The sequence below is a fragment of the Barbatula barbatula genome, assembly GCF_947034865.1.
Source record: "Barbatula barbatula genome assembly, chromosome: 22".
NCBI classification, from domain to species: domain Eukaryota; kingdom Metazoa; phylum Chordata; class Actinopteri; order Cypriniformes; family Nemacheilidae; genus Barbatula; species Barbatula barbatula.
The window spans coordinates 13,146,570-13,165,016 of NC_136785.1; the positions used below are offsets into that span (position 1 = coordinate 13,146,570).

The 18,447-nt window shown below is 39.7% G+C and overlaps 2 protein-coding genes across 4 annotated transcripts; both read right to left on the minus strand.

The window, feature by feature from the left end:
* Positions 1 to 1,364: 1,364 nt before the first annotated feature.
* On the minus strand, positions 1,365 to 14,453 carry kif4 (kinesin family member 4). Of its 2 annotated transcripts, none has more exons than XM_079487212.1 (31): positions 14,138 to 14,453; positions 13,808 to 13,931; positions 13,598 to 13,712; positions 13,300 to 13,490; positions 13,110 to 13,199; positions 12,564 to 12,730; positions 11,449 to 11,543; positions 10,846 to 10,965; positions 10,574 to 10,749; positions 10,422 to 10,483; positions 10,102 to 10,234; positions 9,634 to 9,692; positions 9,443 to 9,548; positions 7,929 to 8,033; positions 7,629 to 7,814; positions 7,337 to 7,440; positions 7,098 to 7,242; positions 6,843 to 6,953; positions 6,679 to 6,762; positions 6,462 to 6,575; positions 6,090 to 6,245; positions 5,294 to 5,391; positions 4,992 to 5,121; positions 4,732 to 4,902; positions 3,599 to 3,703; positions 3,070 to 3,147; positions 2,872 to 2,964; positions 2,610 to 2,771; positions 2,190 to 2,312; positions 1,981 to 2,100; positions 1,365 to 1,856 (listed from the first exon to the last, which is right to left on the minus strand). In XM_079487212.1, exons 2-31 carry the CDS (start codon positions 13,928 to 13,930, stop codon positions 1,659 to 1,661), a joined length of 3,720 nt encoding a protein of 1,239 aa, XP_079343338.1. In that variant the 5' UTR covers position 13,931; positions 14,138 to 14,453; the 3' UTR covers positions 1,365 to 1,658. The 2 variants fall into 2 exon arrangements, with proteins under 2 accessions (XP_079343338.1, XP_079343339.1); XM_079487213.1 differs by having other exon boundaries at positions 14,133 to 14,390.
* Positions 14,454 to 16,630: 2,177 nt separating this feature from the next.
* LOC306911777 (uncharacterized protein) lies at positions 16,631 to 18,207 on the minus strand. Of its 2 annotated transcripts, XM_079487426.1 has the most exons (6): positions 18,024 to 18,183; positions 17,726 to 17,788; positions 17,572 to 17,613; positions 17,216 to 17,342; positions 16,998 to 17,127; positions 16,631 to 16,918 (listed from the first exon to the last, which is right to left on the minus strand). In XM_079487426.1, exons 1-6 carry the CDS (start codon positions 18,055 to 18,057, stop codon positions 16,844 to 16,846), a joined length of 471 nt encoding a protein of 156 aa, XP_079343552.1. In that variant the 5' UTR covers positions 18,058 to 18,183; the 3' UTR covers positions 16,631 to 16,843. The 2 variants fall into 2 exon arrangements, with proteins under 2 accessions (XP_079343552.1, XP_079343553.1); XM_079487427.1 differs by lacking the exon at positions 17,726 to 17,788 and having other exon boundaries at positions 16,649 to 16,918; positions 18,024 to 18,207.
* Positions 18,208 to 18,447: the final 240 nt, after the last annotated feature.

An 18,447-nucleotide genomic window follows, 5' to 3' on the forward strand; every position in this document is an offset into this window, starting at 1 on the left:
TAAGGGATGTTAATGATTAATCGACAAAACCACAATGGCTATCCACTTATTACATTACTTGGGTACCGACACACCTTCCTTTTACATTACAGTACAAATAAAGGAAAGTTTATTTGGACAATGGATGCAAGAGTTCCCGAGGCTCGCATCTGTCAGCACGATGATTTGATTTTCACTGCAACTACAAGTTTGGCCTTAGCATATGACTGGTACCATATCTTAAGCCTGCATGTTCCTCCCAAGAACTTAAAATGTAAATAAATTCGCACGAATGGTTTGTTTTAAAACGTGCTGTAATACCTTACTAAGGCTACCGTAGTTGATTTAATGTATTGATGCAAATGCAATACAAAGCTAAACAAGACAGAAACTGACCATAAATTTATATGCGGTGACCAGCAGGATTAGTAATTCTTCCTCAGATGACGGTCACAACAGGCACAGTAAAGAAGAAGTAATCGATTAATTGATCGTCCTTGTTTTTAGGATCAATTAACAGTCGGCATGGAGGTATCAAGCCTGTCTGCTTTATTTATGATCAACATTATAAACAATAAAGCTTGTCAGATCCAGGTTTTGTTTCCGGGAGTTAGAGAAGCGCGTTTTCTCCGCTGTTGACTTTCACCAGAGTTAAATAAACCTATATGCTTGTTTTTCTTATCGAGAACATGTAAAACAAAATAAACAAGATCAACAGGATATAATATTAGTGTGTTATGAATATTTAATTATAAGCTTGATGTGAAATTGTGATTAAATAAAAACGTCAAAAATTATGTCTTTACAAACTTATTTTAAATATGAAATTAAAAAATGCCCATCCCGATTTTTTCAGGCCCAGGCAAACATTTGCTCGAATGCAATTGCCATAGTGCACATCTGAGGCGTTGACACGTTGTATAGTGGTCCATATGTTAATTATTAAATAGATCATTTTATATATGATTATATATATATATATATAAAAAACTGATTAATTTTAACAATGCTACTAGGCTCTTATTTAAACTCAGAAAGCTTTTTATTCAGGTGAGGATGCTGGTGTTTTGCATAGCATTTGCGGGCCCTCATGCCTATGTGCCACTGCTGAGGCATTTCGCAGTATTAATGTTAACGAGTAATCGATTAATCGATCGTTAATTTAAATGAAGACTGATTATGGGATGTTTGTGTGCAGTGTTAAAAATCTCAAACAGGAAGTTCTTCTGGACCAGCGTTGCTTACGTTTTCTGAATTGGTCTATACAAAGCAGGTACATTTAAGAATGGTATCATATTCATCTTGATCACTTTTGCTCCTAAAACACATAATATCACAACAACATCTACTTCTGTCATCAGCATGCATCAACTAAACACAAAAAATAAAACCAACTCAATTTATTGAAGCCACTGATATTTTAATAGAAATAACATCTAAAAATATGTTTTCCAATGTTACGCCGTCCAACAGTTTTAAAAGTCCATTAAATTACCCATGACAGGTGAAAGTTCACCTTGCTAGTGCATTAGCCATTGTTGAAAATGAGCGGTGTGTTCCTAAACTATATTACAACTACAAATTTAATTAAATTCATACAATAAAACCACATGAAAAGGAGACGAAACGAAGACAAGACAAGCTAGCAGTTATATTTACCATATACAGCAACTTTAATGCTAATGTTCTTCACGGATCGGTGTGCAGCCAGAGAAGAAACTGTTCTTAAAGTTATTAAGGCCTCGCTTGTTCCTCCGGAGGAAGCTGGCGGTGCTGTTTAGTGATTCAGCTTCATCACAGTCACTGTCGCTGTCAGCAGGGACGGGTTTCTTCTCCAGCTTCAGGTCTGCGGGCAGGTGGCCCATGTCTCCAATCTCCTGCTCATGACATGGAAAGTAGTACAGATGTGTAGCTTGCCGGAAGGTCAGGATTTTGGGAGAAGAACCATTTTCTTAAATTGAAACACGGCGACAGTCAGTAATAAATAAAACTTGTTCTTACCTTCTTAGTAGGTGGGACACTAGGGGGTCTGAAAAATGTGGCGTCTCGGGGGCTTATAGCTGTGGGGTCCTCAGGAACAGTGACAGAATCTTTAGACGCATCACTCACTTCAGCCTGGTCCTGAGACGGCAAAAAGATCAAATAAATAAAAGAAAACACACTGCATAGGGTAAACAAACAGCCTGGAAGTTTATAAATATTTTACTAACCACACTAGCGCGGTTCTCCATGTTGCGACATTTCTCATGATCACAGAGACAGTTTTCTCCACAGGTCATTTTTCCCTTGCGGCAGCGACAAAGCTTGTTAACACAGCGACCCCGACATGCACACTATAGGTGACAGAAACAAATATATTTCATAGAACCGCTGGAAGAAAAAACAAATCTTCAAAAGCACTAAAATAAGACTCAAAGCATTAAAACATAACGGTAACAATTGTAAAATGTCATCTAGAGCCAGAGCTTGGACCATGTCATAAACGGGGGTTGAATATCTCCTGTTTATGACATGGATGCATGTTTTAAACTATTTTTGAGGCACCTTTGTACAAAAAAAGCTGTCCTAAAAGTATGTGGAAAAAATATGCTATTCATATTTATATGTCTGTTTTTCTGTTGAAATCTCACCCCTGTCATCTTGGACTTCTTGGAGCCTCTTCTTGCTTTTTCGTTTTTCTCTGGACGCCACTCGTCTTCCTCATTCTCAGACTCTGATGGAGATATCAGTTCATCTAGATCTATAGGCTCCTGCTGACGTGCTCGTGCCGTGGAGTAGCTTTTGGGCTTAGGCTTCACATAAAAAAAACGTGACAGGAAAGCAAATTAGAAAACAATTTCAGAATCTAAGAAAAAAATCAAGGAAACATGCATACACAGCATTGAGCATCACCTTAGGGGGAACGTATTCAAAAGATGTATCGGTTGACTCGTTCAAAGCAGACAGGACTTTCTTTGTACTGGTCAGCTGGGCCAGTTGTAACTTCTGTTGAGGTCAAACCCAGAAAAACAGGGTGAATGGGTTTTTTCATTTTTCTGTCGCTTCAGATGGATTTCAGTGTTAACTGTGTGTCTGTAGGAAGGGTTTTACCTGCTTGTGCCGTTCATTTTCCTCCTTGAGTTTCTGGTTCTGCTCACTGAGTTCTCGCATCTTTACAATCTCCTCTTCCTGTGACGGATAACATTTAACATTAGATTTACAAATATTTATAGATGATGTTCTATTTAACTCCTATTATCATATTCTTAGTTGTGTGAGAATGAACATTTGTAGTTGGTGTGGATGAAGAGGACGATTGAGCTGTACTGATGTAAAAAGAATAGGGGAGAGACACTGATCTACAAAAAGGTGATAAATAACTTTCACACTTCGTTTAATTGCTTACTGGGAAACACCCTTTCCCTTCTCTGAACTCTTGCATCAAAGGGTAGTATGATGTTGCTAGGTAACAACGATGATGCTAAAACTCGAGCCCCAAACACTGTCACTGTGACACTCGGTGCAAACGGGTGCCTGTGGTATTAGTTTCATTGTGGTCAACCCTTTGAATAATCTCCTGCTAAACAACGTCCCATGATCTGAACCAACCAAACTCTGACGTGAAACCAAAGGTTCCCACCTGAAATTTCAGACGCTGCAGCAGTTCCTTCTCCCGTTTAGACACCTCCTCATGCTCCTCCTCCTTCACAGGTTTATTCTGGAGCTGACCAAGAAGATACAGCACCTGCAGCAGAAGTGACATTAGGAGCGCAAGCAGTAAACACCTTAAATCAGCCTTAAAACTTATGGTTAATTCTGTGCTAGAAATTTGGAATGTAAATATGTGTATGAATGTGTTAAAGTTTTAAAATACCACCAGTCTATGCATTTAACTGCAGGTGACAGTGGTTTGGTTCTGCTCATCATTTAAAGAGAGGCGGAGCCGTTAGAGAAGCTTTAAGTGCTAAATAAAGAAACCGTTTGAACTCTGAATACAAAGGACCAAATCAGTACTGAATTAAGTTGAACCTACAGAAAATGTGCATGTAGTATATAGTTTATTGTTTATAGTGTTAAAGCAAAACGAAAGATTTGATTGTGTATTGACGACACTTTTCATCAAGCTCACAACACAAGTTGCCGTCTCAAGTTATCAACAGATAAATGACGTGTTCAGATTTCAAATATGAAATCGTTCATCCTCAGGCTCAAAAAATCTGTTACAGAACACATCGAATCGTAGTAATGCGCTCACGTTGTGTCTGTAAACTTGTCAATGATGAGCTGAGCTGTGACCGAAGCGACGACGTCATGGCTGTAGATTAACTTTTTTGAGTATAGCTACGGTGCTACGGTTTAAGGTTTTATAGCACAGGCCAAACAGTTGTAGCACAAGTATAAGTCTGTTATCATCTTTAAAAAAAACACGTCACATATTTCGACAGGTAACTGAAAAAGGACATTAACGTTGTACAAGTGGATAAATTAGGGCCATCAAATTTTTATAAACTTGGAACAACTCTGTGAATGAAGTTCATGTCCTCGTACAATAAGATCGGAAGAACAAGCAAGGTTTTCCCACATGGCACAGATCATGGAGCTCTAGATCAATGGACTCGATGCAGCCAGGAAACACGTTTTAATTGCAAAAACTAAATGAAAATAAATAGTGGTGCGCCATTAGTGTCATGAAAGCATGATAATGTATGATATTGAATCATGAGCTAAGTGTATTCTTATAGAGTGTATGAGAGTACATGGACGAAAACAGACCTTCTCCTGATGTCTCTGCTCCATTTCCACCAGATGACTCTGGTGCTCCATGTCCATAGTCGACATGAGTTTCCTCTCATCGCACAAGATCTTTTGCATGTCCAAAAGATTGGCTTTCTCCTGCTTCAACTCACTCTCCAGCTTGGCATTAGCGATCTTGGAAGCTATTACCTGAACCAGGTGCATGGGAAGAGTCCGTCAACACAACATTACAGTAAAAAAATCCTTAAGACACGCCAGCTTTCTGCTTTACTGCTCACCTCAGCCATGAGGATTTTGAGTGCACTCTTGGCCTCGATGATGGTGGTGATGGAATCCCAGCGCTGCTTCTTTCGCCCTTCATTATCGGCATCTAGAACTTTCTGCTGCAGGTCAGCGATCTGAGCGCTCCTGTCAGGTTAAGCGGAAGAAATGAAGAAACCATACAAAGTCTGCACTGATCTTATCCATAAACAAAAGGAAAGTGGTTAAAACAACATCTTTTGGAGTGTCTCCTGAGGGTGTCCGTTTTTTCCGGCGTATCCCGAAGCCGTACAAGTTACGATAAAGTACTATATCTGACCTGAGCCCCATCTCTGTCTCCAGACTCTCCACCTGTTTGCTGATAGAAGCCTCCAGGTCACCCTGGCCCTCCAACTCTGAGATGGTCAAGGTGCGACGCTGAGAAGACAAACACCAAAATAATTAAAAAACAGATGAACAAAACCTTCAATGTTAACATGAAGTCCCCCATCGCAACTCATTTTAGAGTTTCAGGGTAAGTTTCAAAATGCTTTAACATTTCTGTTAGCAAAATGATGCCTAAGCTTGCCACTTTTTCCAAATGGACACAGGTGGCTGATATCATCTCCTTGGCTTCTCTCCTGATGTAATAAGGGCTTCGATTTCGTTTGGCATTTCGAACCGGTTGGTTTTGGACCTGTATTGCGTTTCAACCCATACACAAATGATAACGCATACACATTGCGCCTACAATGGTAAACGGAGACCCTGTCCACCGTAACGTACACCTAACATCTTTTTCTCTCAGTTTTGGCCTTTCGTCCAAACTGAGACAGCGTTATTAACTTTTTGTCAAGAAAACAGAGCAGAAAGTGGATACATTTGATTTTGAGGCAATTGTTGTTGACTTGGTCTATTGATTTACAACGGAGGCGCATTCAAATACGATAATACATAAAACCTCAATTTAAACAACAAACATGTTTCACTTTTGTTTTCTGCTGGTCATTGAGTGGAAAAAGGTTCACCTTGTTCAAACGTTTTGCCGGCTAAAATGCTTTGCGTCACATGGCCTGACTGACAACACAAAATCCTTGCTCGTGCTAATCCATCTCAATACCACTTGTGATTCTCACCCTGACTTTGGCTACAGGTCTCTCTCCCGCCTCCATCTGCTGACGGAGCTGTGAAATCTCCTCAGCCAGCATCTTCCTGTCCTCCAGCAGGTCCTGTAGATGTCGGCGGGCCTCTTCCGTGCTCACCAGCACTTCCACCTCGTTCAGCAGCCAAGCCTAAATCAATTTAATTGCAAATATTCACATATTCAATGCACAGTTTTTTCTAATCAATACACGGACACTTCTAAAGGTTCGAATTTTTTTATGCAGTGAAGGTCTAAATCCAATAAAAGCTGTTTTCAGATGAGATGAGAATCACAATAAAACTATTGTCAAGTTTGCATGCCTATATCTTTCCTAATAAAAAAACGTTTGTTAATTTTTCGTTACCTTTACTCTGCTAGCGACACCTTCTGTTCCGCGACTCGGAAACTCTTTACGTTTTTCTGCCACTTCACTTCTCTTCTGCAGAGCGTCTTTCAGTCGCTTGTTAGCAGCAGCCGCCTGCAGATGCACGCAGACTTTGTATTAGTGTACGTACTCCCACCACCACAGCTCTTAATCATGTTTTTAAATGAAGAGAAATTAAGCGAGAAAAATGCATCACCTCCTCTGTTTTGCGGCGGAGCACGTTGGCCTGTTTCTGGAAGGCCCCCTCCAGCTTCAGCATCTCATATTGGCGCTTGCGATCCTGCGAGTTGAAGGCAAAAAAAAAACGTGAAAATAGGCACACGAAATGTTGCAAAAACAGTTACAACGACCATCTCCAACCTTCTCCTTGAGCTGCAGAACTTCTTTATCTTTCTTGAGTTTCCACACGCGGAACTTCTCAGAGTCTTCCTTCATCTGCCGCATGAGCTGCACTCGCTGAGATTTCATTGCCTGCACACATCCACCACGACATCACATTACTACACCCTTCAGTGTCCGTTCACGCAACAAATTGATCGTCATGCCCTTCCTGAAGTCCATTTGCTGAAGACTTTCAGAGGATATTCTTCGTAGGGCTCCGTGAAGCACACAAACCTGGATCTCGTGATTAAGTTTGTCTACGTTGCGCACAGACGACTCTTTGAGCTTGAGCAGTTTGGACTGGTCCTGCAGTTTCTTCTTGAGGTCTGTGATCTGTCCTTCCAGCTCCTGAAGTCTCTTCCTGCGCTGTTCACTGAGTCTAGAATGAAACAAGATAAGTGAGCGTGGAACAGAAGTGCAAGACTTATCAACGTGCAGGTGTTTTGTTGCAGTTTAACAGTAAATGGAGTTACTTGGCCTGATTGGTGTCCTTTTTAGCAGACTGCAGGGCGTGGAGGAGATCTTCCTTTTCTTTCTGTAAGGAGCCAACCGCAGCATGTAGACCAGTAATGTTCTCCTGAGGAAATGAAAAGAGTTCTGCATTATTTAGCCGCCCATTCAGAAACCATCGCGCTTGTTCGAATTGCAAGCTCTGGCAAAATCCATGTCATGTTCTGAAGAACAAAGAAAGCGATACGAGGTATTAATGACATCGAGTGACTTAATAATGACTACAATTTCAGTTTTAGGTGAACGATTCCTTACCTGATGTTCTGTTTGCATGGGTTCCAGATGACTGTCGTTTTGACACATCTTCCTGACAAAAGCCTCTTTCAGCGCCAGAACTTTATTCAGCTCAATCAGTTCTTTAGACATCTGAGCCTGCCGTAGTGCATGCTGGGCCGTGTATGCTTCAGGAGAACCTTTGACTTGAGCTTCGGCGCTGCAGCCCTAAATGTGTGGATTTAAAAACGCTCGCACTTAACATCAACAATCCCCTGAAAACATATCAGCTGGATTAAAAAGTCAATAGTTATGATATCAATGCAAGTGTCGTACACATACCACTGGCGAGCCTCCAGAGGTGGCCATCTCAATCTGTTGCTCGAGGGTGGAGGCATTGCCTGAGGTGATAGCATGGATGGTGGCCGCAATCCCAGCGCTTTCGCTCTGTTCAAGCAAGACATTTGACTATTGCACTTTTGAAAAAAACATTTCATTAAGCTATCATGCACACAAAGGCATGGTTCACACAAAAATGAAATTCTGTCAGCATTTACTCGCCCTCAGATTGTTCCAAACCTGTATACATGTCTTTGTTCTGCTAAACACAAAGGAAGATATTTTGAATAATGTCGGTAACCAAACAGATCTCATCCACCATTGACTCACGTAGTATTTATTTTCTCTACAACGGCAGTAAATGGGAGGTGAGATCTAACATTCTTTCTAATATCTTCCTTTGTGTTGAGCAAAACAAACATATCTTTATTGGTTTGGAACGATCTGAGGCGAGTAGATAAACAATATATATACAGGAATCATGAAGCTACATTTTTCAAGACTCTTTCCATACATTTTAAGACGGCATCACCACTTTTTGGTTTTAATCGGTTACATTGGCGACACTTTAACTTACATGTACTATATAATGATTGTAAGAAAGATCTTAGTTTTAAGAACATAATTCAGAAGGGTGGGAACGAAGCACAAGAGAAAAAATTGACTAACTAACCCGGTGCGAGGTTTATTAGAAAGAGAAACAAGGCTACGCTAAACGCCTTCTGACACACAGAGCAGTACTGGTCATTCATCACATCACGGTCATTCCCAGAGATGGCCCCTTAGCCATGGCTCCAACTCTTTATCCTCCAACCATGTTGTTTAACAACCTCCCACTATTCGCCTACCTACTCAATGATTAGATTCAGGCAAACTTTAGCATATGACCTCTTTAGACTAGGGATGCACGGAAGTGAAAATTCTTTGACTAAGCCGAATAAAAATTAAACACTTGGTCGAATACCTAACACGACTTTTCTTATTCTATTTATTTAGCAATTTCACTATTGCATAAACTGAATGGTCCAAATGTGCTTTTTATATTTAATCTTGCTTTTCCATATAATAATATATAACTTAAAATAAAATTAGCAAGTCCCTGTTGAAAACAGCAGCCTATGCTGGTTTGGTGTTTTGATGCTGGTTTAAGCTGACAACCATTTCAGTTCACGTCTCCTCCAAACCCCGCTCACAAAAGCTGATTTTTCTCTCAGGCAGACTCATGGCCGGGATGCACAGAACATACGTTGACAAGTTGTTTGGTACAGGGAATTGCGTGTGCGCAACCACTGTATGATGTCAAATGATCTCGCAAGCGGCCGGGCTACTGTCAGACCGCCCGCTCCAGTCTGAGGTACACAACTTACTGATCGGTAAAGACGCTTTCATTCAGAATTTTGATCAAATGTATTTATCTTTTAAGACACCCTGATGACAAAATTGTCATTTTTGTGTGAACCGTGCCTTTAAATATAAAAAATGAGTGGTGTGGTCTTCTGAATGTGCGTGTTCTTCACCTGCAGTTCTAGGATGAGATGTTGAAGGTTCCTGATCACCTCCACGTTTTCCTTCAGTTCCTGGTCTTCCAGAGTCTCCACAAGCTTCTGTAGGTCCACCTTACACCTATGTCAAAGAATGATTCATGTAGATTTGTGAAACAACGGCTGAACGATATTGGTCCAGTGATCTGTAAACAACAAACACTTACGCAGCATGATGGCTCAACTCCTCCAGTTTACACTGCAATTTCTCATTTGCCTGCTCCGTCTAGAGAAACAAGACAATAAACATTAACAGAATGCTTGTACAATAATAGTGTATAACATTAACCGGTCATTTTGAACCTTTTTCGTAGTGAAGAACAAACTTTTGCATTGGACAATCAAAAATAACCATTTTATTTCTCATATGTTCAAGGAATTTATACATTTTGCCATACCAGTCAAATCAACAATAAGCTTCTTACAATACTTTATTTCAGTAATTGTGAAGAAAACGTTTATAAATCAAAAAAGCCTACTTTGATTTGCGTTTGGCACTTGGCTAGTGTCACTTTTGGAACCGGATCACACCTTTAATTGTTATATTGGTAGAGTTCGCAGAACAACGTTCTGTTCAATTTTCAAGAGCCAAAAGAAAAAACCCTGGTGATAAGCTTCCAAAAGCCACGTTTTACCATGATAATCCTCTCGAACATGAGAGCCGTCTGGCCCACGGCCTCGCTCAGCTCTCGGCTCAGCTTGTGGTTTTCATTTAGCAGACTATGGTTCTGCTCCAGGACCTTTGAGACGTTCTCCGCTGGCTCAGACCTATAGAAACAAACACGTCATATCATCCGCCAGCAAAGAACATGCAGCTATTCAACAGAAGGATGTGCAAAAAGTCATGTGCAACAAAAGCAGATGTATTCATCTAATTTGCCATTAAAATCAATCTATGCATTTGAATGCAACTCTTACAACCATATCTGAGAGCCTAAACAGTTTTGGGTCATACCCGGTCAGTGCAGGAGCAACTCCTCCGCGAGCATGCAGGAGCATCACCTGAAGCTCTTGAACCTGAAACATAAAAATATTTCACCAGAGAAAGGTCATCAAAAACTGCTCGTATATCCGCTGACATTTCCCCACAACCGCAAGACAAAGTACCTGCTGTTTGAGTCGCTTCATTTCCGCTGAGCGAGGGTCGACATTGAGAATGGGCTTGTTTTTTATTTTACGTGCACGATCGGCATAACGCATTGTGTTGATGGTTTCTTCGATGTTGGAGTCTGCCGGGCTGACGCAAGCGATCATTAACGTGTGGCTGTTTCCTCCAAGAGAGTCTGGGAAATGTTTTGAAAGGCATGGCTGAACACTTTTTGTTGGCAAACAATCTTTCCATGAATCTCATCTGACATTATGAACTGCATCAGTCTTACCCTGCAGGAGACGTGTCAACTTGGAGTCTCTGTACGGTACAAAGGTTCCTTTCTTGCTTTCATCCCCGAGTGCACTGATCACGTTCCCGAGAGACAGCAGCCCACGATTAATGCTGATTCCTTGCGTCGCAAACATAGCAAACACAGAATACTTCTATTAACACATCTGATCAAAATAACCTCTTCTGGGTCAATTGTTCGAAATTGAGATTTGTCACCTAAACAATAAACAAGCTTTCTATTGATGTATGTATGTATGTATGTATTCGTTAGGATAGGACAATATCTGGTGGAGATACAGCTGTTTAAAACTCTGGAATCTGAGGGTGCAAAAGAATCCATATATTGAGAAAATGGCCTTTGAAGTTGTAAATGAGAGGCACTGTAGCAGGCCATCCACTCACAAAAATTTGGTTTCGATATATATTTAGGGTAGTAAATTTACAAAATATCTTCAAGGAACATGATATTTACTTAATATCCTGATGATTTTCTGGCATAAAAGAAAACTCGATCATTTTGACCCATTCTACGTATTTTTGGCTTTTACTAAAAACTTTCCTGTGCTACTTAAGACTGTTTTGTGATCCAACACCAACTTACCCTCCTTGAGTCGATCACCCTCTGCCTTTGTTTTCTTCTGTCTCTCAGATCCAGCAAGATCCACTAGGTGGAGTTTGGAGACCATCACATCGCTCCTTTACAAACACAAAGGTGATAAGATGGTTAACAACCGTACTCACAAGATTAAAGGGCTAGTGTAGAGATTTTTGGAAGATCTATTGACATAAATGCAATATAATATACATAACCATGTATTCAGAGTTGCGTACAGACTTTTTATTATCATTTAGATTTCACTTTTTCTATCGATATAAACCCCGGATCCCCTTAAATGGAATTTCCCATGTTGTTTCTACAGTAGCCCTAAACAAACAAACTGCAATGTTTCACACAGGATTTTAAGAGACTGCGGTGCTGATGATGTCAGCTAAGTAACTAATAATAAGCAAATTTGTAACGTCATCACATCACGTGCATGTGTAGATTAAGGGGCGGTAAAATTACAGTGAGATCCTCTTTTTTGGTCACAAAAGGAGCGAAGTCTGAACAGCTCGATTTCTCACATGCTTGCAGGGAAAGACATAGCAAAACAGATTTACTGGGCTCTTGTTTTTCACGTTTTCTGGTTTGGAAGATGCACCGGGGACTTAAACACAGAAACATTGGGGGTTTCATCCAATTAATTCTTTTAAATACAATATAATGTGATAGATCAGGGAGAAGAAGCAGGAGAACTGCAGGCGTTCAGGAAATATAATTAAGCTAAACCATTGCCATGGCAGTACTACGCGTTGGTTGCGTTGACAAGCTGGAAGGAAGAGGGGATGGGGTGCGCTGTAACTCATTATCATTTAAAGCGACATGCACCAAAACGGTTGCTGTGAGCATAGCGGTTTTTAACGAGGCAAACTTTTTTTGTTTACACAGCCATTGAGTGCTACATATTCCAGAAAATGTGTTCCAGACATTTCATGAAGAGTCAATGTGGATACCTCTCTTAAACAAACACATCGATTCCCCTCAGAAGACCTTTGTTAAGACCACAGGGCTATGTCAAACAGTTCTTTGATGGGTGGATGCATTTTTTGGAGTGACAACTGTATTTGGCTGCAGTGTGAATGTGGTTTCATTAAATGCGCTGTTAGTTTACGTACTTGTCTCCATTACGGCGTTGCTCCAGTGATACGGTAAAGATGGCATGCGAGCGGGAAGAGGCCGCGTTCATGGCTGTCGAACCCACAGTTCGTGCAGAGTTCCCTAACTCCAGACAGCCCACCATCTCATGTGCAGTGGACACCTCCTTTTCGATCAGGCCCACAATCTACACCATAGAGAGAACCGGAACCAAACGACACTCAGAACATCTGGACAAACTCAACTTTTCGAAGTATTAAATTCATTCAAAACTATTGCAATGCGAATGTCACTATATGCAAATTTCAATATTTTTCATCACTTCAATACATTTTGCAGGCCTACTAAAGAACAATTACTATACAGACAACGGTAAAGTCTAAGTTTTAACAATCCACCAAATCAAAATCCATTTAAAATATAAAAACTGCAGAACTTGAGATTAGAATAAACAACATCCGTATTGATGTTGTTAATTTATATGGATGTGGACATAAAAAGCTGTTTTGTAGCACTTCACGTTGATTTGAATACATATTTGTGATCTTCAGGGTTATAGAGCTCACTTTGATGCCTTCTTTAGGATCCTCTCTGATACTGATGACAGGTTTATCCTTTGATGTGCACAGCAGGTCCAGAATCTCTTCATTGTAAATCTAAGATCAAACACAGTAACAACATCCTTGAGCCAAACACAGAAAATGGACTTCAATTCATGAGGAAAAACAACATGGCACGATATACGATAGTCTGTACCTCGAGATAGGACACGGCCAGCACAAATTCACAGTCGGCACATTTAGCTTTTTCCTGAAAGATTCTTCTGATGACTCGTGGGATGACCCCAACCGTTGGCTCGTTCTCTTGTTCTGACGTGTAGGTGCCGCCCATGGAGAAGGTCTTGCCGGAGCCCGTCTGTCCATAGGCCAGAACGGTAGCGTGATATCCTGCCATTTCAAATAGTGAACAATGTGACATCACAATATTCGCAATCTAGAAGATATAAAGTGAACCTTACGCTGACAGTCACAACTCAAACCGCCTTTCTACAAACCTTTAAAAAGCCCAGACAACAATGGGGACACAGCAGTGTCGAACACTTCCTCCTGTTCGCTCGATGGGTCAAACACGTAATCGTAAGTGAACGCCTTGTCATTGCCAACAATCACCTGGAGAGAACACAAACATTTGTGTGACTATTTGACAAAACCTGATAACGTATTTACATACATTCATGAAATGGAATAGGTCCAACAACACACACCTGAGGTTCACCAGGCACGAAAGTAAGACAGCACTGGCATCCTTCATTGATCTCCTTGGGAACCAAAGGCCGGCATCTCAGACCAACCCTCACGGGAATGGCCTTTACGTCGTCCTTAGTCATTCTAGATGAGCAAATGAGATTAATTCGCAAAGTTATTTCACGTAACCAGACAAGCTTAGGCCTGAAGTGCGCCGAAAGCCAATCGCAATGTCATCTAGTTAAGCCGTTGAAAACACATGTACAAACGCACGCTTGGGTTAAACGCTCATATAAACATGCTATTGAACTGATAAAGCGAAACAAACGCCAGTTATGCCGTTACCTTACCCGCTGCGGTCCGCTATTATCCCGATCGAGCAGTAAATAACAGCAAACTTTCCTTTTTCACACAAGATCGAAAACAATTTCAAACAGGACGAAACATCATCTAAACCGCGCACGCACAGTATCGTTACTTCACTTTAAGACGTTATTATGTGTCGCTGATAGACGCATCCGGGAATAGTTGTTTCCCTAAAGAAAGTCGCGGCCCGCCACTTTCAAACGATCAGTCCCTCCTCCTGCGTCAATGCGTCATTGCGTCATTACTCCGCCCATTGCCATTTTCTCACCGCCGGGATTTCGCCTCCAGGTGGCGCGCGGAGCCGAATTCACATTTGATTTACAATTGACAAATGTGACCAAATCGTTGTTTGGATCGACACTGTTAGGACAAGGGGGTTGAAAAACAATTGCATTTAATATTATTTTGCCCTGGCTTTTTAAAATGGGTTATTTTAAGAGAACCCTCGGTCCGTCTTGACCAGAAAAGAAACACGCACCACGTGACGAGGTCACTCGATATATTGGTGGATTATTCTGTATTCCGCTAAATGATGACGTCAAGAAAGCCACCGGACTGTAAATACACAGTTTAGACCTCTCAAGGTTTATTTATGCTGCTCAATCTGAGCATTTGGAGTCAAAGCCCTGTAAATTATTGACCAGATAGGCTACTCTTTAAGTTTTTTTGGAAAACCTCAATCCATTATATAAAGAAATCTGTTGTAATGAATATTAGTGAAAGGGGTGGTCTTAATATTTTGGATTTTAGTACTTTGAATTATACATTTAAAATGAATTGGTTGAAACGATTTAGAAAGAACCCAGTGTCTTTATGGAACTTTATTCCTATTATGTTTTTTCTCAGCTTGGTGGTCTGGATTTTCTTCTGTTATGTAACTACAAAATTGAAACATTGCCAGCAATATTATCTGCTTTTCACAGGCAATCTCTCTTGGCATGGTCTTTGATATTCAAGCACAACTTGTCACCCCATATAACTGTAATATTTTATACAAGAATAAGTCTATATTTTTTCAGAATTGGTTTGATAAAAATATCTTATTGGTTAGTCAATTAATCAATTCTCAAGGGTGCTGTTGGTAATATTTGTTGGAAAAAAGTTTGGATGCTTCTACGTCTCTTTTTTTTAACCAACGAAGTAAAAGAGATTTCTTTTAAAATAATTCATAAATTCCACCCTGCAAATCAGTACCTCAAAAAGTTCAAAAAGGATATTTCCTCCAGTTGTTCTTTCTGTGACAACTCTGATGAAACTGTAGTTCATCTTTCTTGGTACTGTCCATTTACCAAGATGTTTTACGTTTTATTAGGTCTGAAATGTATAATGAATGTGTGTTGTATTGGAAGGATGTGGTCCTAGGCTTTATAGATTATAATCAATCTAAAAAAGGTCATTTTTATGTAATTAATATGATCTTGTTACAAGCAAAGTATAATATTCATAAATCTAAATATTTAATTTTTTTGAAAGAACTTGAAAAATACCTCTTTTCTATTAAGTTGTCTGAGAACAAAAAGGCCTTAAAAACATTATCTGTTTGTAATTCTTTTCCTTTTTTCAGTGTCATGTAATTGTCATAATTTATCAACATGTTTAAGTTACATGATTCCCCCTTTGTGATTTTTGTTTTGTTTAGTCTTGTCTGTTCTTGTTCTGTTTTTGACTGTTATTATTTGTATATTGTTTTTAGCAATAAAACACACAGCTTAGACTTGAAATGCAAGATTTGTTGTTTAGTTCTTGTCAGTAATACATTGCTGACAAAAGGGGTCGTGGTCTGGCGGCGACCCCCGTCATTCTACGGCAAGTTTGGGGGTATTTTATGAGCTCAACCGTCCACACGTGCTTCTGTTGGTTGTTCGCCGAATATATGCTGCAGAGTTGTTGCCTGGCAACCAAACATCAGGTGATCTGATCGCAGGAAGTAAAACTGTTTCCGGGTCCAAAGCCTCCACTCATTTTCGAGGACTTTTTATTCATATCAAACCTTTTAACTGCCGGTGTAGCCCACACGACAGTCTCGCGGGATCTCCGACATCAACATTTGAATAAATTGTACAAATGAACCGCTGTGTGGAATTTTGTATGGAGACGTGTTTTTATAGGTTTACGGCAGACGACCAGTGACAGCTTTTTGTTGTTGTTGTTTGCCTATGACGTCAGAGAGCGTTCATTTGGACGATGTACGCTCTTCCATATACGGTGGTGCGTGACGTCATGCTTAACAAGCAGATAGTGCTTGACGTAAGAATCATTATAATAAACTGTTGGACTGTATTTATTATGCTGTTGCCACCATTTTATGAAAAAAGGTCCAGAAACTGACACACACAATAAATACAATGATTGGGCTTTCTTCCACTTTTCAAACACCCAGGCTATTCGTTTATATGAAAACGTCATACTTTTATAATATTAAAATGTATGAACAGTTGAAGTTGAATATTGTTCTAATGTATTAAACAACCACACTTACATTGCCATATTTATTTAACATTTTTTGTTTATTAACCGCAGTACACATTCAGAGTTACAAAAATAACAACAACATATAAAAGTCAAAACATCTGGTCTAAATGACAACTTTTGTAATAAATATGGTTTAATACTAACAAGAAAGCTACACACAAACAAACAGCCTTCATTTCTGCAAACGGTGTTTTAAATTCTGTTCAATTCCCCAAGTGTCAATGCTGCTTAGTTGATTCTACAGTGAATTTTCTCCATCTTATGCACCTTATTTTAAACCTCCTTTGCATTGGCTTGATAAGAAAAGTGGAAAGATTATGTTAAAAAAAATTTTTTTAGATTATACTTAAACATCATGAGAGAGAATCTCACCTGGTTTCCTCTAATAATTTGTGTATCCATCCCAGCAGGATTCGTGGCTACACAAGTAAAGCTGTTTTCCCTCATGTCTTTAGCCGACTGAAAGATCAGATCACTCTTGATCAATTTCTCGCTTTCAATTCTGCACGACAAAGAAAGTACATATTAGCAAACTAGCAAAATAATTATATCTTTCAGCATTTGTCATATGGGTGGGTGAGCGTTCTTACGTGGACATTTGCACTTTTCCGTTTGGAAATGCCGCTTCGACAAAGGAGTTGTTGACCAACCAGTACACGAGAGTTTCATCTCGCAGAAATCCAGGATCCACTTGGCAGGAGAGTTTTAAGCATCCTCCTGGAAATGAGATTACTTTTGTGTTCAAATATGGCTTTTAAGTCATCTGAGGTCAAACATCACATGGATTGCATGTTTAAAACATGATGTTTTCCTGAAATATTCAACTCATAAAATCATATTCGAAATCATATTAAATGGTTAAAATGATTTAAATAAAATCTGCATTTAAAACATGTATATATCAAATACAATTTACACATATGAAAAGTATATACCCGTATCTCACTTGATATACGTTCAATCTTCGGACCCGCCACCGGTACCAGACCTTAAAAGAAAAGCAATAACATTTGTGTTAACAGACTTCATCAGAACAGGCTCTGTGGACTCTAAACTGTGATGTGTTCCAACTCAGCAAAAAGTGGAAGTATTAAACACACCTGCATCGGCAAAGCCAGGTAAACAACACAGAAACATCACTGCATGTACAGTGAAGAGAGATCCTACAGAAAGAACACATCACATTTAGAGACTCACATTGCATCTGACAAAAACAACCACAAACATGCAGTATTTACGATAAGGTTGTATTTGTTTTCATTTGTTAATGCATACACAAACAACAGTATTTTTAGTTAATACAAATAAAAGCTGTCAAAATATATTATTCACTGTTCGTGTTAACCAATATAAACAAAAACAACATTACTGTAGTGTTCCACAATATTTAAGCTTTACCTGTGTGTGGTTTTGTCCATTTCATGACTGCCATTAATGCTTCTCTGTCCGTTTCAAAGTAACTTTGAGAATGTGTGTGAAATTCTTTGTTGTTGGCTTTAAATACGTGTTTTAAGAGGAAGTTCTATCTATGTGCGGTGCTTTCCTACCGTTAACTACGTGTTTTGTAGTAGACAGTGTTGTCAGAAACAATGAGTCAGCAGGTCACAATGCTAACGGTCATATTTCTTGACGTAACAGTTGATGCTCCTTCAGGTTCACGGTTCTGGATTCATTCAAAATGTTTGTATTTGTTGGACTACAGCCCAAGAAATTCTTTCACCATTTACTCCCCCTAATGTTATTGCAAACTTATTTGACTTTCTTTCTTTTGCAGAACGCAAAAGATGTTCTGAAAAAAAGTTGATAATCAAACAAGAATTGA